Raw genomic sequence first — 24,809 nt, 5'->3', positions numbered from 1 at the left:
TAGCGTCTGAAGACCAGTCTGACCGAGCACCAGCCCCAACTGTATCAGGTCCTCGAGGAAGGCAAGCGACTTCTTTTGTCTGTCAGCTGTTTAGACTTGGAGAATCAGCTGACTCAGCTGGGAGAACACTGGCTCTCGTCCACCACCAAAGTCAACAAGGAGCTGCACCGTTTTGACTCCACACTCAAACACTGGAGCAGGTCATTGATATGAACATTGATACGTTATTGTTTCTTGCATCTTAAACAAATGTACGGCTTTGTCAAATATTTATTTTTCTGCCTGACAACAATAGGTACCAAAGGGAGTCTGCAGAGTTGAGCAACTGGTTGGAGTTGGCTCTGGACAGACTTGAGTTTTGGACGACGCAGTCGGTCACCGTGCCTCAGGAGCTGGAGACCGTGAGGGATCACCTCTGTGCCTTCCTTGTAAGTCCTGACGTTAACCCTTTTTGTGGTGTTAACATTTTTATACTTTAGTGTCTGTAGGTCTGGTGGAAATTTCCAATCAAGTGACTAATGGACACAACTGTAGAGATTACTGAGAGTCACTTGGGCTTCTTGCAGGAGTTTTCCAAAGAGGTGGATGCCAAGTCGTCGTTGCGTTCCTCAGTCCTGAGCACGGGCAACCAACTGCTGAGATTGAAGCGGGTGGACACCGCCAGTCTGAGGACGGCGCTGGGCCACGTCGACACTCAGTGGGCCGAGCTGCTCACTCGCATTCCCGTCGTCCAAGAGAAGCTCCATCAGGTCCGCGGGAGTAGATGATGCTCCTTTTTTTTTTTTCTGTTTTTGCTCCCGCCATAACAATCTGTCACTTTTTGTGCCTCAGCTGCAGATGGAGAAACTGGCGTCACGTCACGCCATCGCTGAGCTCATCAGCTGGATCGCGCTTATGGAGAACATCATTAACGAAGACCAGGAGCAAATCGCTGGAGCTGTGGGCTCAGAGGCGGTGCAGAATTTCTTACAAAAGTACAAGGTAACTTATCATGTTTGTTCTTATCATTGACTTTTTTTTCAGAGACTTGTGCCTTTATAAAAATACAAAATAAAAATGCAAGCACCCTCTTCTTCTCTCAGGGGTTCCGCATCGACCTGACCTGCAAACAGCTGACTGTGGACTTTGTCAATCAGTCGGTACTGCAGATCAGCAGTCAGGACGTGGAGGGAAAGCGCAACGATAAAACAGATTTTGCCGAGAGCCTCGGCGCTATGAACAGACGATGGCAGATACTTCAAGGGCTCATCATGGAAAAGGTACGTCATCTTTTGTCTTTGTTTGACAACTGTGCTGACTTGGCACTGAATTGTCTGGTATTTATTTTTTTTTTTAGATTCAGCATTTAGAAGGTCTTTTGGAAAATTGGCTCGAGCATGAGAATGGAGTGCAGGCCTTGAAAACATGGCTGACACTCCAGGAGGAGAAACTGAAGAAGAGGCACAGGATAGAGGATGTTGCATCAGTGCAGAATGCGCTGAAAGATTGTCAGGTATGTTTATGAACGGGGAACGAGAAGTTGATTGTTGTTTGTTCAGTTAGTATTAGTTGCCATAACTACCTTATTTAGTAACTATGTTGTCATTCTTCCAGGAGTTGGAGGAACTTGTGAAGGAGAAAGAGAAGGATCTAGAGAAGGCAGAGGAACGAGGTAACGCTCTCCTTCAGGATAAGAAAGGAGAAGCCTGCGCTGTTGTCAGGGAGACCTTCAAAGGACTCAACCAATCCTGGGCTCGATTGGACCACATGGTAAACACCTCCGTAAACCAATCACTTATTGTCTTTCTGGGCTAATAATCAAGTGTTGCTGTGACAGATAAGCCAGATGAAGGTGAGCCTGCGCTCGGTGTTGGAACAGTGGACCTTATACCGGCGTGTCGCAGAAGAAATAGATGGGTACCTGATGGAAGGCAGGTACTGTGTGTCCCGGCTGCACCTCATAAGTGGCTCCCTGGAGGCTGTGCAGCAGCAGGTGGAGAGTCTGGAGGTGAGTGTTGCAAACTGCATGTTATTGTGACTAATGGGATGGATTTGCCTTGTGTAAGGAAGATGAGAATTTGTAAAATTTGTAGATTTTATTTTCTTACTATGATTATTTATTTTGATTTATTTTACTACTATTGTTATGTTATTATTTGTATTATTAGGCCTAATGCTATACCTAGCAAATTTTGCAAATTGTCATGAGGTTCTCTGCAGGGTTAAAAATAAATTTGTTTTCATTTGCCACCCAGAACCTGCAAGAGGAGATGGAAAAGCAAGAGAGCAGTCTCCTCAAGTTTGGCTCTGTAACCCAACAACTCCTCACAGAGTGCCACCCATGTGTGTCGGAAAGTCTCAACAGAGCCCTGCGGGATGTCAACACGAGGTAACAGCAAAAAAATAAAATAAAAATCAAATAAAAAAATATGAAAAAGTCCCAATTGGAGGTGAAATCGCAAATGTTGACATCATTTTGTCAGATGGAACGACCTATTAGCCCAGATCTCGGAGCAGCTAAGGAGCAGTAAAGCCTTGCTGGGCCTGTGGCATCAATACAAAGAATTATTCGGCACTTGTGTGAAAGCTGTGGAGAAACAGGAGGAGCGTGCCGACCGCCTGCTCAAGAGCACCACCTACAGGGACATCACAGAAGAGGAGAGCAGCGCCTGGGTAAAGGAATGTGAAGTGAGTACACAGGGTGCAAGGAGGCTGCACAGAATCCAGACAAAACTGAGACGTGTCTCACGCCACTGATTTATTACAAGCTCCCTCCGCAGAATACTAAATTGCAGCCTTCCCTCTCAGTGTGCTTGAATGTAGAGTGACAGTCCAGTCCAACAAAACGCCTTTAGAGAGTGGAGAGACAGGCTTCTTCTTGATTTACACAACAGGGGTCATCCAGTCTCCTGCTGGGGTTGTGGGTCCTTGCTTGGGATATTTCCCTCTTGCCTTAATACTCCTTCCAAACTCTTTAATTCAGGAATTAGAAACGGGAAAAGAAAAAAAAAAAAAAAAACGGAACGCCTAAAAGCGCTGCTTTTTGCAGTTTATTAATAGTAATAATATAATATTAATAATTTATAATAATGAATATAAATTAAATATAATTATTATTATTGTTAAAATTATTACTTAGAATAATATTTTTTAATGTTTAACTTTAAAATTTGTGTTGTTTTATTTTTGTTTTTTTTTAAATAGGGTTTTTCAGCTCATGCCACAACCCTTCACAAAGTAACAAAAACACACACACACAAAGCATGAACAAACAAAATAAGGAGAAAATATAACCGATAGCCAGTAGTCAAAACAATAATGATGATGTTTACCTCTCTGATCGTACAAAGACAATTGTTTGACTTCCATTCATGTCACTGGTATTACAGGGTTGTCTTGGTGAGCAGGAATCCGTGCAACATTCCCTACAACAGCTGCAAACTCTGGGAAAACAGCTGAGGAGCCGAGTGGACGCCTACACATTTGCAGCCCTGCAGTCGGAGCACATGTCGCTGGCTCATCGCTTGTCGGCGCTGCCGCACTCCCTGCACAGGCAGCAGGAGGCGCTGCAGGTACGTAAGCGAGGACCTCTTCGGGATCTCAGATCAGGAGAGATGATGGTTGTTTATCGTTGACCAGTGTGGAAGTCGGTCCTGCGAGGGCTTCAGGGAGCAATTGGACGCGCTCATTCAAACGGACGCCGAGGCCGCGCAAGTGTTGAAGGAGTCCGAGCAGCTCGGCTCGCCGGCTCTGAGTGACATTCAAAAGCGTATGGACAAACTGAAGGTCGGACAAATGCCTTTATTCATCCATGTATTCCGCATATCTTCATTAGGCATGCGAGTGAACAAGCGTTGTCGTTCTCAGGCTCCCCTGTCCAAGCTGAGCAGTCTTTCTCCAGACTTGGAGCGTGTCAACGTGCTCATGTACAGACTGCCGGTCAGCGACAAAGACTGGAAGCGTCTGCAGACTCTGAACAGAGCGTGGGCGTCCCACTCGGCTCTCCTCAGCGAGAGGTTCAGGTACGCTGCTCTGCTCATCCACATCTCCCGTCTTGTTCGTGCTCTTTTGCGGTTATGACAAATAAATAACGCTATTGTGACTGCAGTAAACTGCAGGCCGTGCTGCTCCTGCACCAGACATTCCTGCAGAAGTGCGAAGCATGGATGGACTTCCTGTCTCAGGCCGAGCACAAACTGGCCGCTGAAATAACAGGCAACTGCCAGAGTCTTCTGGAACAGCAGCGGGAGCATGAGGTCAGAGATGCACTAAATTTCTGTTTATGTGTGTTTTAAATGTCTAAGTGGTGTTATTGCACATGATTGGCCAATACAAGTAATGAGCTTTTTTTAAGAGAAAGATGGAAGATGGGGAGGAAAGTAGGAATCTCATTATTCTGTATTTGCTTGTGTTACAGTTGTTCCAGGCTGAGATGTTTAGCAGGCAGCAGATTCTTTACTCCATTATCAGCGATGGGCATAATATGCTGGATCAAGGACAAGTGGATGATGGGTAAATAGACATAAAAGCTGTAATGATAGCTTAAATATATACTGTATAAAGAAAAGGATGCCTAAACAAAACCTAAAATTAAAATCTTAACAGTATACAGCTAAACCATAATAATGTACTTTTGGTTGTTTGTGCGCCAACAGAGATGACTTCAGTGTGAAGCTGGCCTTGCTGGCCAATCAGTGGCAGGGCGTGGTGAGACGCGCCCAACAGCGCAGGGGCATCATCGACAGTCTGCTCCATCAGTGGCACAGCTACCACGAAATGTCGGAAAACCTGCTGCGCTGGCTCCAGGATGCTTCTCGCGAGGTGGACGTGCATCACGCCGGAGGAGAACCTGTCGCTCTTCAGCAGGCCAGGAACCTGCTGGATCAGATACAAGTATGCATTGAGAAGAGTTTAGAAAGGCGGACTTAGACCATTTGCCAATAAGATAAAAGTCATATTAGCACATTTTACATTGCTAGTGTACATCTTGTGTAAGTAACCGTCTCGCTGCCAAATTTCCACCCCATCTCGAACCAACCGTAGACTCCCTTAGTTAACCTCTACCCCATCGGTCCACTCTCCCTGTCTCGGCTCCTGCAGCTGCGCGAGCGCGTACTCCAGAGGCAGCAGGGAGGCTACATCGTGACGGTAGAGGCCGGCAGGAGCTTGCTGCTGTCGGCCGACGCCGGGGCCGAGTCCACTCTGCAGACGGAGCTGATGGAGATTCAGGAGAGGTGGAGGCACGCACACCACCGCCTGGACCAGCAGAGGAAGGAGCTGCGAGCTCTGCTCAAGGTCAGCAAGTCGCGGAAAAGCAAATTGACGTATTGCTTTTATTTTGGTTTGTCTTTTTAGCGAAGCAATGTTCTTCTACTAAATTTGAAAAGTGCTGGAAATACAATGACATGTTTATTGTGAGGAAAAAGTTGCATTATTGGAGAGAATAATGTTGGAATTTTATAATTAAAAAATAATATGCAAATATAAAACAAAATATTAATAAAATCAGAAATAAAATTACAAATCTAAAATCGCATAAATTGACAAAAAATCTGAGATTACAAGATAACTTAAAAAAAAATGTTGAATAAAAAATAATAGAAAAGAAAGCATAATTGTAGGTAGGGGTGTGAATTGCCTAGTACCTGACGATGGATTCGTATCACGATTCACAGGTCACGATTCGATTCGATACCGATTAATCCGATACGAATTTATAAGTCGGTTGTTGCGATTTTTTTCATTCAAATTTAGAAAATACTAATCAGTAAACTTGTAGAGTGTAAGATTTGTATGAAAATGTATTATTTATTTATCTGAAACTTCAGTCTTATACAGGTTGTAATCTGTTTCATGTTTGAACAGCATTGAAATAAAATAATAAGGCTTAATGTTCCATTCATATAACATTCTTCCATGCTTAAGGTGTGAACCCTAACCCGAAGTAAGACATTTTATTGAATATTTTTCCTTTAAAAATGGAAGTTTAAAAATCGATTCAGCCGCCTATTGAATCGATTCGAGAATTGCGCGATGTAGTATCGCGATATATTGCCGAATCGATTTTTTTTTAACACCCCTGATTGTAGGAGAACTAGTCAAACAAAATGATAATTGTGGGGGAAATAGTCACAGCAAAATAAAGGGAAAGTTTTGGGCTAATAATAATAATAAGAAGAAGAAGAGGAAGAAGAAGAATTGTTCAAAATACAAATAACATAAAAGTCATAATTGAGATTAATTATTTTTTTTTTGCTGTACAAGAATAAGTGTAATTTCACATCTACTACAGTAGGTGGCAGTGGTGCGCTTATTGTTAGAGGGTGTGCAAGTAGTATTTGCTCCTCTGCAGAGGTGGACTTGAATTAATTTCATAGACAAATTATACCATATATAGTTACAGCAGATAGTTGTAGGGGTGTGAAATATTTTCTTCTTCTTTGGCGTAACAAAAAATAATTGAGAAGCATGGTATAAGGGCTATTATCTGATTGTAGTTATGAATGTGACAAGTTTTATAATTATTTGAAAAGTGGGAATAAACTGATAATTTAGTGGGGACATTTGAAACTACATAACCGAGAAAGTAATAATATACTGTTAAAAAAAATCAGATAAAAATTATGGAAAACAATATTATAATTTAAAAAAGTAACATTAGGAGCTCAATATAATAATCCTGGAAGGATTGAACTGTGCGTACATACCTAAATATCGTGTCGGCTGACTGGCTTCTACTTGCGACATTCCTTGCCAAATATGATCCCGTTTCATCCTCAGATACCCCTCTATCCACGCTCTAAAAATAGCCCGCGCCCATTGGAGCGCAGTGTTCCCTGCCCGCCGTGACTATTCTGCACTCTCATCTTTGCTTTTATGTGGCGTTTGGTGCGTAGAATTGGGAGCGATGCGAGAAAGGAATCGACGCCTCGCTGGAGAAGCTGAGGGCCTTCAAAAGGAAGCTGTCGGCGCCGCTGCCCGACCATCACGACGAGCTGCATGCCGAGCAGATGAGATGCAAGGTGAAGATGCAGTATATCATTATTAGTAATATTCATGAGGCAAAATTATTCATTTTGTTTCAGAGTGAATATTATAGCTCGTCTTGCTGTAGCAGGCCCAGCACATTGCAGTTGTTAACAGTTGCAGGGATTATTCCAGGACCTGTCTTCATTTTTCATGCATCACACGTCCTCGGACTGTTGGGGGAGGAGCTTAGAGAGGAGCGGAAGAGGGGGCAGGGTGAAAAAGAGCCAAGGAGAAGAGGGAGCGCATGCGCAGAGAGCAAGTGGGGGTGTGTGGATGCATACATTTATGTATTTGTGTATCACAGTGACGGAGGAAGCACAGAGGATGCAAGGTGATGCCTCTGTTAGGCAGTAGCTGGGATGTTACCGACGCCATTTTACCACTTGTCTTTCTTAACTGAATGTTGATATCAGACAGACTTTGGCAATGAAGGTGAAAGTTTTCTCATCTTCATCATGTCATGTGCACACAGGAGCTGGAGAACAGCGTGGAGGGCTGGAACGATGACCTCACTTCCCTGTTCCTCTTGAGAGATGCCTTGGTGGGCGTGGTCGACAGCGATGACATCACGCTACTCCAGGAGCGCCTCCAGCTTCTCCAGCGCCAGTGGGAGGAAGTGTGCCACCAGGTACAGTTAGAATGCTCTGTCATCAACGTACCTCTGTTTTAAGCATCCTTTTAATTTTTTTTTTTTTTTCTAAATTTAAATATTAACATTAAAGTAAATGAAATGGATGGATTATTTGACATATATATATATATATATATATATATATATATATATATATATATATATATATATATATATATATATATATATATATATATATACTAAAGTAAATTGATTGCTCAATAAAAATTATATATATATTTTTAATCCTAATTAAAACATTGTTTAAAAAATTATTACAATTATGTAAGTATTCTTCAGTAAAATTGTTCTCAAAATTAAATGTTCTTATTGCGCAATTAAATTGCTTTTAAAAATTATACTTATACATTGATTTAGTTAAAGATATGTTAAAATGGATGATTATTCAAAAATAATTTTTAAAATATATTTAGTTATTCTAAATAATTTGATTCTTGATGTTAAAAATTAGGGCTATTTGATACCACTTTTTTTCAGACCAATACCAGTTTGAGTACACAACTCGATACTGATAACTACTAGACATAAAATTAACCCCCCCCCCCCCCCCCCACACACACACACACACCTCCCCCCACCCAAAAAAAAAAAAGACACATTTTAAAGACCAATATATCAATTTTTTCCCCTTTAGATTGCATGAAATTCATGGCAAATTTATTTTCTTTTATTTTCCAGTTCCTGATCGTAAAATGACTATAAGTACCACAAGTAACGATAACCTTAAAATGAGGCTGGTATCGGCACTAATACTGATACTGATACCGATACCTGGTATATCGGTACTCGCCTATCCCTATTAAAAATTGATACATAGTCATACACTATTTTTTTAGTCTGAGTTTAGAAAATAATTTAATGTGTGTATTTTTTAAAATATTCAAATTCTGACGTTTGTCATCATTCATTAGGCGGTTTCATTTGAAATAAATTATTGGAACCAGGTTTCTTTGTTGAGCCACTTTTATCGTAAATGTAAATATAAATGTATATATAAATGTAAATATTACAAACTATCCTAAACCACTGCAAGCTGATTTTGCATCCCAATCCTTTCAGTCCATCTTGCAACTACAGTTCCAAATCGCTCTCCTCACATGCTTGCATGTCTTCTTCTTTGATTGGTTGCATTGTGTCTTTCTGCGTTTGCGTTTTCAGTTGTCCCTGCGCAGGCAGCAGGTTAGTGAGAAGTTAAACGAGTGGGCCGTGTTCAACGAGAAGAACAAGGAGCTGTGCGAGTGGCTTACTCAGATGGAGAGCAAAGTCTCTCAAAATGGAGACATCAGCATCGAGGAGATGATCGAAAAGCTGCGCAAGGTGAACCCGGCGCACGACCTGTGCGTGTACATCAACAGTCGCATCCTCCTCCTCCTCATCCTCATGTGCGAACTTGCTGTCGACTCTCTGCCAGGATTACCAGGAAGAAATCGGCGTGGCTCAGGAGAACAAGCAGCAGCTGCAGCTCATGGGCGAGCGCTTGGCCCAGGCCAGCCAGGAGAGCAAAGCAGCTGACATACAACACAAACTCAATAAAGTCAGCGAGCGCTGGACACACCTCCTCGACCTCATTGCAGCCAGGTGGGTGAAACCCATAGTCGTGTCTGAAAACTATTCTTCTTATAAAAAATATAATAGTTTTATCAAAATATTATAGAAAATGCAAAAAAATAAATATTGAAATTAATTAATTAAAATAATTAAAAAAGATATAAAATACAGTTTTTACAATAAAAATGAAAATATTTTTTTAAACAACCTTATGTTTGATTTACATTACAAAAGGGGTTCTTAACCTGGCTTTGATCGAACACTAGGAGTTTGGTGAGTCAGGGGTTATTATTATAACCCCTTTCATACTATGTTGAGCAAAAATATACAGTGGTCGGACAAATATGTGCAATATGAATTTGCATGCACTGTATAACGATGGTGTTCCACAGGGTTCAATTCTGGAGCCTTTGCTGTTTTCATGATATCTGCTGCCCCTGCATTTCATTCTTTACTAGGGCTGGGTTTAAAAACAATTGATATCGATATTCTTTTTTTTTTTTCATACTAATGCACCAAGTAAGAGCAAGACGTTTCTACTATTTGCAGCATTGGTACTTATGAAAATATTTTCCATAATGATATAAAAGTAAAATTGGTACAGCATGAAATCCTTAACTGAATCGAAAATTTGTGTGAATCGAATCGGTACCCAGCCCTATTCTTTACCATATCTAGTTATAAAATGATAATTGCAAAAATAACATCATTTGATTCAGACACGTTTAATAAGTATTAATCTTGGAATCCCGCCCCGGTTTTTCCACCATCCGACTGTTGTCCTCTGGAGGGAAGCAGAGGGAAGGGCACTCTGACCTCACACAGACAGCTGCACTCTCATTGTCGTCTACTTCACTCAAGTGACGCATCACCGGGATATTAACTTTGAAGCAATTACTGCAATCTCGTTCCCAGTGCCATTTGCTACTGCAAATGTATTGTGCATACCAATTTTCTGTACTTTTGCAGTGCCGTTATTTTTGCACGGCTTCTGCAGCCTTTGCTTGTGTGCGTATGTTTCTGTCTGCCTCTTTAGCACATGCCTCTGACTGTTAAGTCCACATTTAGAAACAGCAGTACTTGTCACTCTAACTGCCCCCCCACCTTCAACACACACTTCTTTTTCTTTTTTCTTTTTTTTTAACCTTGGAGCACAACAGTTGATAAGTCACACTTGTGCCACCTCACACTACACAACACCAGCTGCCCCGCCCCAGCATAAACTCCGTGGGCGAAAGTCCCCACGCACGGAGACGAAAGAGAAGCTGGTTTGCGATCAGACGAGGAGTAAAACACTTCCTTGCTTTGGGAATCTTGCACCCCCATGGTTTTGGACTTGGGGCCGGAGAAGATGGCAGACAGCCCGGGCGAGGATCTGCCACACTGCGACTGCGATGTCACCAGGCAGGATAACCTCCATAAGCTTTTCTGCAAAAGTTGTGTGTTTTAATCAGACGGTCTGCATTCGGAGTGGACTCTTGTGGCGATTAAATGACGAGTCATGGTTAATGTTTGAGCCAGGGATACGGGTTGAGGGAGTCTAGTCCTTTTTATTTCGTATGGCTGCAGCTAAATTTTTATTCAGTGCAATATTGTCTTTCTGGAATAATTGGCAAGATTGTATTACAATATCGGAGGGCTGTTTGTGTGTTACTAGGTCAAAGTGAACTATTTGTACTGTACTATTTGTCACCTGACTACACTATATCGTGAGCCAGAAAATACTACACAGGTCAGTACTAGTTTTGCATGAAGGTTGAGAACACAATGCTAAGTGGCAAGTGAAGGCCTGGGTGACATATTTAATAATGTCACCTTCACCTTTATTCATATCAAGTGTTTTATGGCGCGAGGTCACATTGATTTGTGGGCTGAGGTGTCAGACGTTCACCAAACGTTGATAGTTTTGCATATTGTGGATTGCAATGCTAAGCATTTTGTGCAATATGTGAAAATTGGTGAATTGGGTTTGGATTTATATATCTATAAACTAAAGCACACTTGACATGCTTTTCAAGACTCAAAAAAATTGCAGTCAAACTATGTAAATTGTGTATTAGAGATGTGATTTTAAGAGGCGTGTGAGTGTTATTTTTAACATTTGGCACTACTGTATCTCCAGTTATTGCATGACTCATCCCCTCTTGCGTCATTCCCTTCCGCCAGGGTGAAAAAGTTGCGGGAGACCCTGTTGGCCGTGCAGCAGTTGGAGAAAAACATGAGTGGCCTGCGCTCGTGGCTGGCTCACATCGAGTCGGAGCTATCCAGGCCCATTGTCTACGACACGTGTGACGAGCAGGAGATCCACAGGAAGCTCAGTCAGCAGCAGGCGAGACAAAACTCCACTCCGTCACATTTACCTGCCGTTACAGCTAATAAAAAAAAATAAAAAGTGGTGTTCCACAAGGCTCACTACTCAAATTTTTACAGTACACACAACATGAATGTAAAAATTGCTTTGCATTACAGTAGAAAACCTATTGGGTGTTCCAGATATTGTTGGTATTAGTTCTACTCTGCTGAAGCACATGAGGAAATCATAGTTTGATACACAAACCAAAACTTGTTTTTCATCAGACATTTTAGCTGTATGCAAACATGAGCCTAACAGCACCCTTTTTTTTTTTTTCTTTTTTTTTTTACCCAGGAGTTGCAGAAGGACATTGAGAGGCACAGCACGGGCGTGGCATCTGTGTTGAACCTGTGCGAGGTGCTGCTTCACGACTGCGACGCCTGCTCCACCGAGACCGAGTGCGATTCCATCCAGCAGGCCACCAGGGGCCTGGACCGACGCTGGAGGAACATCTGTGCCATGTCCATGGAGAGGAGGCTCAAGTTGGTGTCTTGAATGAGCTAACAGCAATAAAAAAAATTAAAAAAGGACAATAGACATGTTGTTGTTGGTGAAGCTAATCAATACGATACCGGGTTTAGGATTGAGGAGACTTGGAGGTTGTGGCAGAAGTTTTTGGATGATTATTCCCGCTTTGAGGAGTGGTTGAAGACTTCGGAGACGACAGCAGCTATGCCGAACTCTTCTGGAGTCCTCTACACTGTTGCCAAGGAGGAGCTTAAAAAGTTTGAGGTAGGTTTATTTGCATGGTCTTGTTAAATGTGCAAATAGTCTTGTTTTTGGAGTAGTTAAGACTACTCTAAAAGTGAATTACAGTGCTCAGCATAAATGTACACCCCAACAGGTTGGTAAGAACACCTTTATTTTGATTTTCTATGGGATGCTATACATCAAAGTACCCCGGAAAATGTGGGCTATTTATTACAAACAATATTTGTTAATTAGTACACACACAAAAAAGTAGTTTTCTTAACAAATTTCTTAAAGAACATTTTGTACAAATAAGTAGACCCGGAGAAAAAGTTGTTAATTCCATGCCTAGCAGACATGTTGCTATCCATAAAAGTCACGGAGGTCATAGAGAATACTAGATGTAGTCATTTATGTTGCTGGATGTATTTATTATTATTATTATTATTATTATTATTTGCATTAGTTAACTCATTCACTCGCAGCCATTTTCCCTGTGGCAACCCTCTTCTCTCCCAGCTGTTTTCACTGGATTTTGACTGATTTTGCAATTCCCACGGAATATTGTGTTCTATTGCTATAAAAACATGGAACCTACCAAAAGAAGGATTAGAGTCTCTTCTTTCATCAGGAAAAAAATATATATATTTATGTCTGTTTCCATTTTGCAGCAATTAACATTAGAAGAAAGCTAAGTATCATCATTATTCACAGTCCTGTTGAAAACACTGGGAAAAATAGCTTATTCCAATATGGCCCTTGCTGATCTCATACTCTGCTGCTACCTGCTGGCCGTTTTTTGTAATAACTACCATTGCTTTAAGCCACCTCTAAATGTCAGAAGCTGGGTTAGGGCTAGGTGTCTGTTTGCTCTTGCATAAAAAAATAAAATAAAATAAAAAAACATTAAAGTGAAAGCCAAAGTATTAAAAAACATATTTACATGTTTTTGGGTTTAAATGAGTTAATTTGATTAAACTGATGATTTTGTAATCTGCATTCTATTATAAGCCATATTTTCATGTTTGAGATAAGCACGTATTCTACAGAAAATATTTTGTCAAAATTTTTGAAAAATGTTCTAATGCTCATTGAGATATTGAATAAAATATTAAAATTTTTCTCATATATGCTGAGCATGTACGTATGTCTTTCAGAAAGGTTAGGTAGGGTTAGTATGCAGGTAGCGACGGTTCGGGTTTAGTATGGCAGGAAAGTAGGTAGGCTTGGTATTCAGGTTTTTGTTTCAAGTCAGACTTTCTGAGCATGTTAGTAAAAAAATTGTGAAGCCATTCCAGGATAGAGAAAACATTACAGGGTCATATTACACAAACCCATCTGAGCTGGTCCGCTCAGCTGCGGCAGTCGCTCATAGAGCACGTGCACACTATGTACTAACTGACTGACATGACTGTCTGTCATGTATGTGGCTGAGCTTTAGCTCTGAAGTACAACACTTACTTTTTTTTACACACACGTGGAGAATTAAACAAAGAATTAATAGACCACTATTTTTGTGTGCAGGCCTTCCAACGACAAGTGCAGGAGTGCTTGACGCAGCTGGAGCTGATCAACAAGCAGTACCGGCGCCTGGCTCGCGAGAACCGCACTGACGCGTCGTGCCGTCTCAGGGAGATGGTGCACGACGGCAACGGGAGGTGGGACAACCTGCAGAAGAGGGTGGCCGCCATCCTACGCCGTCTCAAGGTAACCGATGCACACCATTTTTTCACAACTGCATTTTTAAGCATATGTCAGCAAGTCAGCTCGGTGTTACGTTCCCGCAGCACTTCATCAACCAGCGGGAGGAGTTTGAGACAGCTCGCGACAGCATCCTGGTGTGGCTGACCGAGATGGACCTCCAGCTCACCAACATTGAGCACTTCTCCGAATGCGACGTACAGGCCAAGATTAAGCAACTCAAGGTAGTCCCGCGCATAAACGCAAATCATCCGTGGCTTCTTCCTGAGGTCACGCGCGTTTGTGTTGGCGTCAGGCGTTCCAGCAGGAGATCCACTTGAACATGGGCAAGATCGATCTGGTGTTCAGGCAGGGCGACGCTCTGATCGAGAAGAGCGAACCCCTGGATGCTGCTGTGATTGAAGAGGAGCTAGAAGAGCTGCAGAGGTACTACCAGGAGGTCTTTGGACGTGTCAACAGATACTACAAGAAGCTTACACGTTTACCTGTGAGTACACGGAACACATGTGATGACACATCAGCAGTTAAGACTAGGGATAGACTGATTATCGGTCGGGACGATTATTGGTGCATCGGCCTTTTTATGAATCTGAAGGCCAGTAAAGATCGTATCAGCTGTAAATGCTTGCGGATTTTCAACAGGATTTGTAAGATGTTCACAGACAGTTTTTACTTGTCATAAAGAAATGTCGAACATATTCAGACAATGTTTCACTCTCAATATCTTTTGAAACCTTTTACAAACCCTGACAGAAAAACCCAAATTAGCTACATTAATTTGTCGCTCATTTATCGTCATTTATGGATCTATCTAAATTTCCACTTTATAAAAAATTATGCTGACACTAGGAACTCCCTACACTTTTTTTTATTTTTAAAAATAATCTAAAAAAAAAGTTAAAATTAAGAAATTTTGGAAATTACTGTAGAAAACCTTATGGAAGTATTTACTTGTGTAGTTTTTCGTGATTATGACCCTGGAAGCTCCCTGCAATTTTTTAAGCAAAATGAAAAAAATATTTCTATCAGTTCTCATCCTCCATGACTTGGTTCGTAATTGGTATCAGTATTGGCCTTGTAAAAGCCATATCAGCCTTGCGGGCACTTTCAGTCATTTTTTTTTTGGACGGGACAATCAGACAGATACAATACTGCTCAAAAACTACATAAACTATAAAACTACATAAACTATAAACTACTCAAGTAAATTGTACTTTAGTATTTGTACATTGGTAGTTCCCACCATAGCGGAATACAAAGTGAAAGCTCTTGGTAATTTCTCCATCATCTCCCAGCTGGCGGACGACGAGCTGGACGGTTCCGACCCGGAGGACGGCGCCGACCTGTCCGAGCTGCAGTGGTGCGACTCGACGTCTCCTCGCACTTCCAGTCGCACGGCCTCAGCGGCGGCCACCCTCATTCGGGCGGAACGCTCGGGCCGGGACACTCCGGCCAGCGTGGACTCCATCCCGTTGGAGTGGGACCATGACTACGACCTGAGTCGGGGTCTGGAGAGCCCCGGGGGTCGCAACCACAGGGGAAGGAGCCGAGGTCAGGAGGACGAAGAGTATCTGAGGACGGCGACTGCAGTGCTGTCAGGTTAGTCTTTTTTTTTTTTTTTTCTAATTGTGTTCTGTCATTGGTGGTCTAGCAACAGGGGTCGCTGTTGTGCAGCAAAGGCAAGATTTGGTCACTTAACTCGTACAGTATGCAGCAGTGGCAATTTCTTAGATAAAGCTGCTCAATTATGTGAAAAATAATAATCAAGATTATTTTGGCAATAATTGAAATGATGATTATTCAAACAGTTATTTATTTTTGGCTACAAAACAAGAAAATGTTTAAGCATCTAAAAATCAAGACCCATTTAAAAAAAAATAATAATAACAACATAGAATCAATTTCATTATCTAAGTTACTTTTGGACCAAACAGAATTTATAATAATATTTATTTATTTATTTATTTAGGTAAAAACTTGAGATGGGCTTGTGCACACACAGTGCAGTAGGACAATCATTTATTTTTTGGTACAAAACAAAATGTTTACACATCTAAAAATAAAAAGACCAATTATAAAAATAGAGACACTATAATTATGTAAGTTCCTTTTGGTCCAAAAAAAAAAATTATAATAATATATATTTATAAGATGTATTTATGTTTGCAAAAAGTTGAAGTTGGAGGGCGCATGTGCAGTAGGACAATCTTTAATTTTTTGGTACAAAAAACATAAAAACAAATAAAAAAAATTAAGACAAATAAAATTATTTGAAACACTCTAATTACATGTTACTTTTGGATGAAACGTGTTAGTTATTTTAAAATAAAATAAAAAAAGGTGCAAATGTATACATTTAAACAACTCAAAAATTTGCATTAATCTTTTTTTTAAGATTATGCTAATTTTGTAATTGTGGAATATGATAAGTGAAATTGTAATTGAATTTCGATTAAATGCACAGGCCTATTTGTAGAGGTATAAACCTGTTTAGAGACACCTACGGCTACGGGAAGTGAATATAGAGGACAATATAGATTGAGTCCCCCATTTTGTCTGCAGAAGCATATTTGTACCCGCTTGATAGAAACCAAATGTTTTTGTTTTTCCTCTTCAGACGTAGTTATTCCCGAGAGTCCCGAGGCCTATATAAAACTGACTGAGAACACGTTGAAATCCTCCTCCGGTAGGAACCGCAGAACTGATTCGGAATGTCACAGCATGAGTCAGGAGCGCACGCCACCAACTCCATACTAAATCGTGCTTTTCTAACAAGAGCCCTTCAGGGGGCAGCACGGCAGCAGCACAATCAATCCATCAATCCACAATAATACCCATCAGCATGTTAAGAAGGATCCTTTGCATGTTGAAGGTCCACACATCCATGTTTAACCTGCCTCACCTCAAATCTTTAGACTAACGCATGCTATCCGTCTATGTACAACACGCCCGACTAAAACATGCTGCTCAGTTTGGGATGCTTCCATGTTTTCAACCTCTCCGGTGTTTACGCAGATGACCCGGGACAACTGGAAGCCAGCCTCAGACAACTGGACCAGGCTCTGGACGCGTCACGGTACCAGCTGCAGGCCAGAGAGGACGCCGCCAGCCGCTCCAGCCCGGACGCTGACTCCACATACATGGGCTACGTGAGTCGCTGCAATTGATTAAAATGTATTTTTCAATGCACATGTACAAAAAAAAGTGTTTGTACTTAGATCCGTTCTTGTTGATGCAGATGCGTCTGATGGGTGAGTGTCGAGGGAGCATCGATGCGGTTAAGAGAGCCGAGGAAGAGCTCACGGAGGACGAAGATGAAATGCCCGGACTCAACAACCCGACAAGCACTGACAGTCAGAATGCAGGTTTGTACACACAAACACACAGTTTAATATACTGAGACAAAAATATGGTTCAAACAGTATACCAATCCCTCTGTTTAGGGTAAACAAAAGCCGTTGTTTCCAAACTACCAAACTTACCATCTCACATTATAGAGCAATAATAATGCCCAAAGATGTGCATTAAAAATTATATAGGCGTAAAAAGCAGGATGGTAGAGGATTGAGACTATTTCCAATAATCTTTTTCTTCAGCAAAAACGAGGCTGAACTTGAAATACTTCCTGTTTTCACTCAAATTTACACAGTAAATGCAACAGTGTGCTGCCATCTAGTGGCTGAAAGTAGAATTACACCCAAAATAAACCACAATAGAGGTTTTAATGGACAAAAAAAAATAAAAAAATCACAAAATAGTGGGACTGCAAACCCGGAACCCGCAATGGAGGTGGGTTTTCTGTACAGGTAAATTAAGTCACGTTACGAACTAAACTTGCACGTACCACAATAGTAGGGATGTAACGATATCCAGACATCATATGATATTATCCTAATATGAAGATCAGGATAGGATAATTATCACGATATTGTGAGGAGGTTGGCAATACAAAAAAGGCCGCAATACTGTAAAAAAAATGAGCTCAAACTAAAAAAAAATAAATAAATAAAGAAGTATTGTGCTTTTGTACATAACAGCAATGCATATACATCGCTAATACATAATATTGAGGCACGTACTTGTTATTGCAAGCACACATTGAGTCCCTCCACATATTTACTCGATTCACAAGCATATTAAATTCCTCTTCATCTGACCATTAGTGTGAATTTTAAACCTAGAAGGGACTAAATATGCCTTGTAAAAATTAAACTGCACTAAAAAACTAGCCACCAGAGTGTGCTAGAGCTGCACAAATGGAAATCAACCCGACTGTTTTAACAGGTGCGGAACAACAATATTGTGGCAATTTTAATATTGTGATATCACGATATTTGCGTTATAGTTACGTCCATCCAGGGTAGTACATAATTTATCATGTAAACAAGTCCAGAGATGTGTAAAAATGTATCTTGTGCGCAGGCGTGATCGAGCGCTGGGAGCTGCTGCAGGCTCAGTCTCTGAGTGACAAGCACAAGCACAAGCAGAACCTGCAGCAGTGGCAGCAGCTCATCTCGGACCTGCAGACCATGCGGGCGTGGCTGGGCCGCTGCGAGGCCGAACTGGGCCAGCTGCGAGGCCTGGAGCTCAGCACGGACATCCACGCCATCCAGCAGAGGATCAAGAAGCTCAGGGTGAGTGGTCAAAAATGTCAAAACTCTATTAGGAACATCTTTCTGAATCTGTTTTGTGGGTGTGGGTGTTGCTCAGGAGCTTCAGAAGGGGATGGACACCCACAAGTCGGAGGTCCTGTCCGTCAATTTGAGCAGCGCCAGCTTCCTTCAGTCGGAGCCCGACTCCGAGGAGGCGTGGGAGCTGCGGGACGCTCTCAAGGAGATGAACGCGCACTGGGATAGCCTCGGCACCTCGCTTGAGGAGTGGCGGGAGGAGCTTCAGAGAGCGCTCATGCAGTGCCAGGTGGTTGACCAACACAACGACAACAGTACAGGGGACACTGACAACTTAGTGCTCTAAAAAAAAAAAAATCAACAAAATGTTTCCCCTGCAGGAGTTCCACGAGATGAGTCACGGTCTGCTGCTGTGGTTGGAGAACATCGACCGCAGGAGGAACGAGGTGGTGCCCATCCCTCCAAATCTGGACTCGCAAGCACTACGAGCTCATCACAGGACACTGACGGTACGTTCAAAACACACTTTCCTGCCATTTTAGCCCTGACACTTTTTCATTCAACTTCTTCCACAAATCCTCACACAGCAAATCAAACGCGAGCTGCTGGACTCGCAGCAGAAGGTTTCGACCCTCCAGGAGCTGTCGGCTCAGCTGCTGGTCAGTACGGCGGCGGCGGCGACGGCGACGCCCCACCGCTCCTCGGGCGGAGAGTGCCTGGAGGCGCAGGAGAAGGTGCACGTGATCTGGAACAGGCTGCGGCTGCTGCTGCGCGAGGTCGACGCCGACCTGGAAGGGTTGCAGAAGCGACTGGAGCGCGAGAGCCCGCAACAGGTGGAGACAACATTGTCGTACAAATGGAAACATTGCACTTGCTGCTGGTTTACAACTTTTGTGCTTGATTATTTTCAGGAATTCTCATCGCTATCTGTCGACAAAAAAGTATCTGTATGTGCGGCTGCTCCAGTTCTTTCTGCTGCGTCAGAGTCAAACATTCAAAATTTGCGACCATTGGTGAGGATTTTTTTTTAATATTAAGACACAAACAGCAAAGCAACATAAGGGAGTATGAGGGCCATGCTGAAAAGAGAAAAAAAAAAAGTCAAATGACAAGAAAACATGCCTAATGTTGCTTTTTTGTAATATCTAAAATGATGTAAAACTTGGACTTTATTCTCATTGAATTTTTAATTACCCTCCATTTCAAAGGACAGTGCAGTTTGACTTTCACAAAATAATAGCTTTATTTTTGTTCAACTTATGTTTTTAATCCATAAAAATATGAATGCATTCCTGCAATATCACATAAAATTAAAGTATATGTGCCCGCTGTTGTGGTAAATATATCATGAAAGTACATTTCGTTTTTTGACTTTTATTTATTTATTTTTTCTTGTTTACAGCTTTAGTTTGTATTACATATGTTATTGTTTATTAACATTAATAATATAATATTTTTTGTCTCAATATTAGTTTTATTTTTGTAAAGTAGCGATTTTTTTTTTCATTTTAATTACAAATGTTAATTGGTTTTGTAGAATTATGATATAAATATCTTACAATGAATACAAATGATCATGTCCTACGTTATTGAAAATTACAACTTTGTTTCTCATAAAAATCATAATTTCAAATAATTTAATTGTATAAAATGTTTATTTTTAGAATTATTATTTTTCTCTTGTGTGTGGCCCTCATACTCCACGTCCATGAAATACAAAACTTTTATTTCCCATTGTTTTCTCCTAAATCAAAATCTATAAATACTTTGTTGTCGAGCTTCCTGCTTTTTCTTTTTTGAGATTCTGCTTTCAAGCATGTTGATCCAGCAAACGAATGCACAAGAAAACCTGGCTTTTCTTTTTGAAAGTATGACTTTTTCCCATGTTCATCGATTTCTGTAACAGGAATTGAGAAGCCAGATTTCTTGCCAACCAATCAATCACTTCATTGATTATTACATTGCTGCTTTGTTGATGATAGTTTAGTTTCTATGCAGAAATAGTTTTTTGGCTTTACTCTTTTAAGTTCTTTTATGTCCTCATTTGCCTCTTGACTGAAACATTTCTTTTCTTTCTTTTTTTGACGCCTCCCTCCCTGCTCATTACGCCCTTCAGCCCCGAGGCAAAAGTAGTCAGGCCCAACCCGGACCCCCCGAGAGCGGCCCGCGTCACAGGTACCTTGAGCACCCCTCCTTGAGCTCTACAAAGACGAGACCGTACAGGAAGCCAAAACGCAAATCACACAACATTTCGGATGTTTGGATCATTTCGGAAAAATGGCGTTCCGACGGTGTCTGGCTTTTTCTAGAGGTCATGTGACCAGCTCGTAAGCGATTGGGGAGTAACCTCCTGTCAGGCTCTTCCCTGATCGTCTTTGAATGTTTTCTTTTCACTGCTTCACTTTTTTGCTGCTTGTCCTCAATGTCCCATGGTTCACTCCAACATCTATTTTTCACTTGTTTTGTTTCCCTTAATGTTTCCTCTCATTCTTAGGAGGATGTGCTGCAATAAGCTGTCTAGTTTCCCCTTTAACTCCCACCTCCTTTCCTTTTTCCTTACTCCCCTCCCCTTTTGATTTCATTCAAATTCTTAACCTCGCTCCTTATGCATCTAAAATTAACATTAACTGAGAAATATATTTTTTAATTTTTTTTTTTTTACTTATCCCCATTTTAATCAGTTATTATTACACATTATGAACCAATTTAAAGTGTTGAAAATGGCTTGAGAAAAACTTTATTATAAAATCTCCACCTCTCCCCTCACCCTTCAGGAGCTGTGCAGCATTATGTAGGCTCAAGATTTATCTGTTTTGTAGTCGATAACAATATAATTGGGTGAGCAACATTTGAGTAAGCCTGTTACAAACGGATCACAGTAACGCTTTAGTGCAGAATTTGCTGGATAGCCATAAAGGTAAGTGCATGTAGATTCATTTCAGCCTTCTAAACTACCTAGTAAACTCAGTTAGATTTATTACAGTGGCTCAGACTTTTGAAAAAGAATTTGGGGAAGATGATACAACAATTTTGTTTTAACTATTTGTACACAAACTATTAAAAAGTAAATCTCCCAGGTCTCTTTTAATCATATCCGCAATTATTTACAAAACAATTTGAAGATACATGCTCAGCGCAGACATTGTGCAGACACACTATGTTGTGCTATCATAGGCATGCGTCACAGTGTGTGCCCGTGTGCGCGTGTGGATGAGCTGAAGGTAGCGGTAAGAACATGCCGTCCCTTCCTCCTGATTTGTGGCACTAACAAGAGGAAGTATCCAGACAGACACAGCATTACCGCTGCTTGTATCTGTACAATAAGAACCCATGACATTGAACTTTCAAGCACAACTTCCTTCCACTGGCTCGTCTTTCATGTGTGATGCTTATGCTTTATTTCTTTGTGGTTTGTAACAGGCAGTGTTTGTGTCTGGTGGTCACGTGTACGTGTGTGTGTGTGTGTCTTTTGTGTACAACTTTGGTCAGTACAAGAAATCATTAATAATTATCATTAAGTTATTAAAGGATAATTGTTGAAGGTATGCATGTCTTTCAACCTTCAAGTGTAGCTAATGGGGTGGTCATTAACTAAAATGAACTGTCCAAAAATATTCAAGAGATAAGCGAAAAATGTTATTTTGGTGCAGAAATACCTCCATTGAAACAAGCTTACGGCCCACAGCAACGCTTTGCAAACACTGGAGTGCTTGACTCCTTTTTCTGTGTATCCTCCCTCCCAGCCGCAGGAGGTCACCCACCGGCGCCGCTGGCTGCGTTTCCTCCCGTTCTGACCTTTCCGACGGCGTCTCGTCGCCGTCCTCCCCCTCCTCCAAGCGGCCGTCCTTCATGCAGAGGGTCCTGCGGGCAGCGCTGCCCGTGCATCTGCTGCTCCTGCTCCTCATCGCCCTGGCATGCATGGTGCCCATGAGCCAGGAGGACTACAGCTGCCATCACGCCAACAACTTTGCCCGCTCTTTCCACCCCATGCTTCGCTACACCAATGGACCTCCGCCCATATAGTTGCCTTTCTTTCTTTTTTTTTTCCTCCTTTCATCGTGTTGCCAAGGACTCCTGCGAATGTGACCTTTTCACCCTGTGCCCTACACCAACATTTTATTATGACGAGGACGTGAGACAAATATGTCACCGGCCCTTTAACACCTACAGTACTATGAACCTTCATGAAATGTTTTATTTTGTTAAACGTGTATATAAAATTCTGAAGGTTGGCTTTTTTTTCCAATGAGGAACAAAGCACTATTTATATACATTCAATGGGAGCCAAAGTCGTCTACTATTCCCAGTGCTGCTATTATTTATGTTCAATCAGCTATGAAGATTATTAGTCAAGTGTGTAGTCGTATAATTAGACCTTTAAGGGCAAATAAACAGCCACTTTGAAATATAAAGAATAAAAAGTGATGTTGATCACATTAATTTAATTTACTGACGTTTACGGGGGTGAAAAAAAACAAAAACAAAACTGTGACACTTTGGTGAAATACCCGGAAGTTGATTCGCTTCCTGGAAATAAACACCCGGATGTCACCGAGTTCGCTAGCCCGAGACGTGCTATGCTACGTCGTCTATTTGGCTAGTAACGTTATTTGTTCTTCAACTCTATACTAAACTTGGAATTTAACCAGTGTAACTTCATTTCGCTGACGTTCTTTTAACTTTTGTTTTGTTTTGTGTTAAGAAGCGTCCCAGCACGGGCTGTTTGAAAGGTACTGCACTGGCGAACTGAAAAAGCCTTTGCCGCCAAATACCAAGGCTTGTGTTTGTTTCTACTTCATTTTATAATTATAATTTGTTTTTTTAAGCTTTTGTTTGCGCATGCACTTGAAAGTCCCCAAAGCCGCACAACAATCATTGGTTGTGAAGCTGATAATGTTCTTTTATTATTGTCATTTTTTTTTTCCTGAGTTAACGGGAGAAAACGCGACGATGTTTAAAAAAAAAAAAATGTTTGTACAGTTTGCTAATACTGAATACTCTTTGCAAATAAAACTATGAAATACTAAATGGTGTGTAAATAAATAAGACTAGTAGCCTGTGGTAGGGCTGTTATATCATTTTAGTTTTATGGCATTTATTTAGTTTGTGGCTTCCATATTTCCACATTGGTGTTCAATGCTTCCACTAACAGTGTGGCTGCAACTAGAGCAGCTTACTTTTAAAATAACAGTCGTTGCCAAATTAAGAGTGACTTTTCAGAAAAGTGAGTTTGAGTTAAATCCTGCTTTTCACAAATCCACTATTCATTTCCTGTTTTTCATAATTGGACAGGCTGATTTATCCAGGTGTGCCTAATCTCAGTAACCACGATGACAATGGCCCGACACACCTGGACTAATCAATTTGCCCACTTATGAAAGACAGGAAACAAAGGAGTGGTGTTAAATTCCTGAAGTAGTCGAGCTGCTGAAAGAGTGATTTAGCACACGTGGGCTTAGTGATATGCATCTGCTGCCGAGTTATGCTGTTTGATGGTTAATGTTATGTGAAATTGTTGAAAATCCATCCATCCGTTTTCTTAACCTCTTGCTCCTCACAAGGGCCGCGGGGGTGCTGCAGCCTATCCCAGCTGGCTTCGGGCAGTAGGCAGGATACACCCTGAACTGGTTGTTAGCCAATCGCAGGGCACACGGAGACAAACAACCATCCACACTAGCGCACACCTAGGGACAATTCGGAGTGGCCAGTTAACCTGCCATGCATGTCTTTGGAATGTGGGAGGAGACCGGAGTACCCGGAGAACACCCACGCAGGCACGGGGAGAACATGCAAACCACCCAGGAAGGCCGGAGCCTGGACTATGATTAAACATGAAATATAAAATATTAAATTAAGGAATATTTTCACTTAAATGTTTAAAGAAAGGAGACTTTATAATGTGACATCTGCAAAGAAAAAAATGTGGTGCAAGTTATTTCTCGGGTTAAAAAAAATTGTTTCATAGCTTGTTTGGTGGCAGAATAAACAAATCCCAGAATCAAAATGCAAAGTAAAAAAAAAGTATAACCTCATTGTCATTTGCTTTTTCTGCAAGTCAAGGGGTAAAATATTCCGAGATCAAATCATTTTTTTGTGAATTCTTTTTCTGCAAGTCAAGGGGTAAAATATTCTGAGATCAAATAATTTTTTGTGATTTTTTATTTATTTTTTGTTGCCTATTTTATTTTAAAGTCATTGTGTATCCCTAGGATAAAATGACAACTAATCC

The 24,809-nt window shown here is 41.3% G+C and overlaps 1 protein-coding gene across 11 annotated transcripts in view; it reads left to right on the top strand.

The window, feature by feature from the left end:
• Window positions 1-23,608, top strand: part of syne1a (spectrin repeat containing, nuclear envelope 1a) — a 128,361-nt gene extending 104,753 nt beyond the window's left edge. For 7 of the 11 annotated variants that reach the window (XM_077510629.1, XM_077510631.1, XM_077510635.1 and 4 more), the window contains 38 exons: window positions 4-200; window positions 296-428; window positions 567-749; window positions 832-981; window positions 1,083-1,259; window positions 1,337-1,492; window positions 1,594-1,749; window positions 1,817-1,987; window positions 2,235-2,368; window positions 2,463-2,667; window positions 3,369-3,551; window positions 3,619-3,765; window positions 3,847-4,001; window positions 4,088-4,235; window positions 4,397-4,491; window positions 4,635-4,872; window positions 5,023-5,274; window positions 6,876-7,001; window positions 7,481-7,636; window positions 8,819-8,977; window positions 9,072-9,238; window positions 11,375-11,537; window positions 11,856-12,043; window positions 12,143-12,293; window positions 13,776-13,958; window positions 14,039-14,176; window positions 14,248-14,439; window positions 15,248-15,551; window positions 16,570-16,638; window positions 16,968-17,101; window positions 17,191-17,317; window positions 18,375-18,586; window positions 18,663-18,869; window positions 18,961-19,089; window positions 19,168-19,413; window positions 19,492-19,593; window positions 20,697-20,755; window positions 22,324-23,608. In XM_077510629.1, the coding sequence (XP_077366755.1) occupies window positions 4-200; window positions 296-428; window positions 567-749; window positions 832-981; window positions 1,083-1,259; window positions 1,337-1,492; window positions 1,594-1,749; window positions 1,817-1,987; window positions 2,235-2,368; window positions 2,463-2,667; window positions 3,369-3,551; window positions 3,619-3,765; window positions 3,847-4,001; window positions 4,088-4,235; window positions 4,397-4,491; window positions 4,635-4,872; window positions 5,023-5,274; window positions 6,876-7,001; window positions 7,481-7,636; window positions 8,819-8,977; window positions 9,072-9,238; window positions 11,375-11,537; window positions 11,856-12,043; window positions 12,143-12,293; window positions 13,776-13,958; window positions 14,039-14,176; window positions 14,248-14,439; window positions 15,248-15,551; window positions 16,570-16,638; window positions 16,968-17,101; window positions 17,191-17,317; window positions 18,375-18,586; window positions 18,663-18,869; window positions 18,961-19,089; window positions 19,168-19,413; window positions 19,492-19,593; window positions 20,697-20,755; window positions 22,324-22,603 (6,372 nt within the window). In that variant the 3' untranslated portion in view covers window positions 22,604-23,608. The remainder of the gene's footprint in view (window positions 1-3; window positions 201-295; window positions 429-566; window positions 750-831; window positions 982-1,082; window positions 1,260-1,336; window positions 1,493-1,593; window positions 1,750-1,816; window positions 1,988-2,234; window positions 2,369-2,462; window positions 2,668-3,368; window positions 3,552-3,618; window positions 3,766-3,846; window positions 4,002-4,087; window positions 4,236-4,396; window positions 4,492-4,634; window positions 4,873-5,022; window positions 5,275-6,875; window positions 7,002-7,480; window positions 7,637-8,818; window positions 8,978-9,071; window positions 9,239-11,374; window positions 11,538-11,855; window positions 12,044-12,142; window positions 12,294-13,775; window positions 13,959-14,038; window positions 14,177-14,247; window positions 14,440-15,247; window positions 15,552-16,569; window positions 16,639-16,967; window positions 17,102-17,190; window positions 17,318-18,374; window positions 18,587-18,662; window positions 18,870-18,960; window positions 19,090-19,167; window positions 19,414-19,491; window positions 19,594-20,696; window positions 20,756-22,323) is intronic. The other 4 variants (XM_077510630.1, XM_077510637.1, XM_077510634.1 and 1 more) reach the window with 3 other exon arrangements.
• The last annotated feature ends 1,201 nt before the right edge of the window (window positions 23,609-24,809 follow it).

The sequence above is a fragment of the Festucalex cinctus genome, chromosome 21, assembly GCF_051991245.1.
Source record: "Festucalex cinctus isolate MCC-2025b chromosome 21, RoL_Fcin_1.0, whole genome shotgun sequence".
NCBI classification, from domain to species: Eukaryota; Metazoa; Chordata; class Actinopteri; order Syngnathiformes; family Syngnathidae; genus Festucalex; species Festucalex cinctus.
Note: the sequence above shows the minus strand (reverse complement) of the source record. Positions and strands in the feature narration are given on the sequence as shown.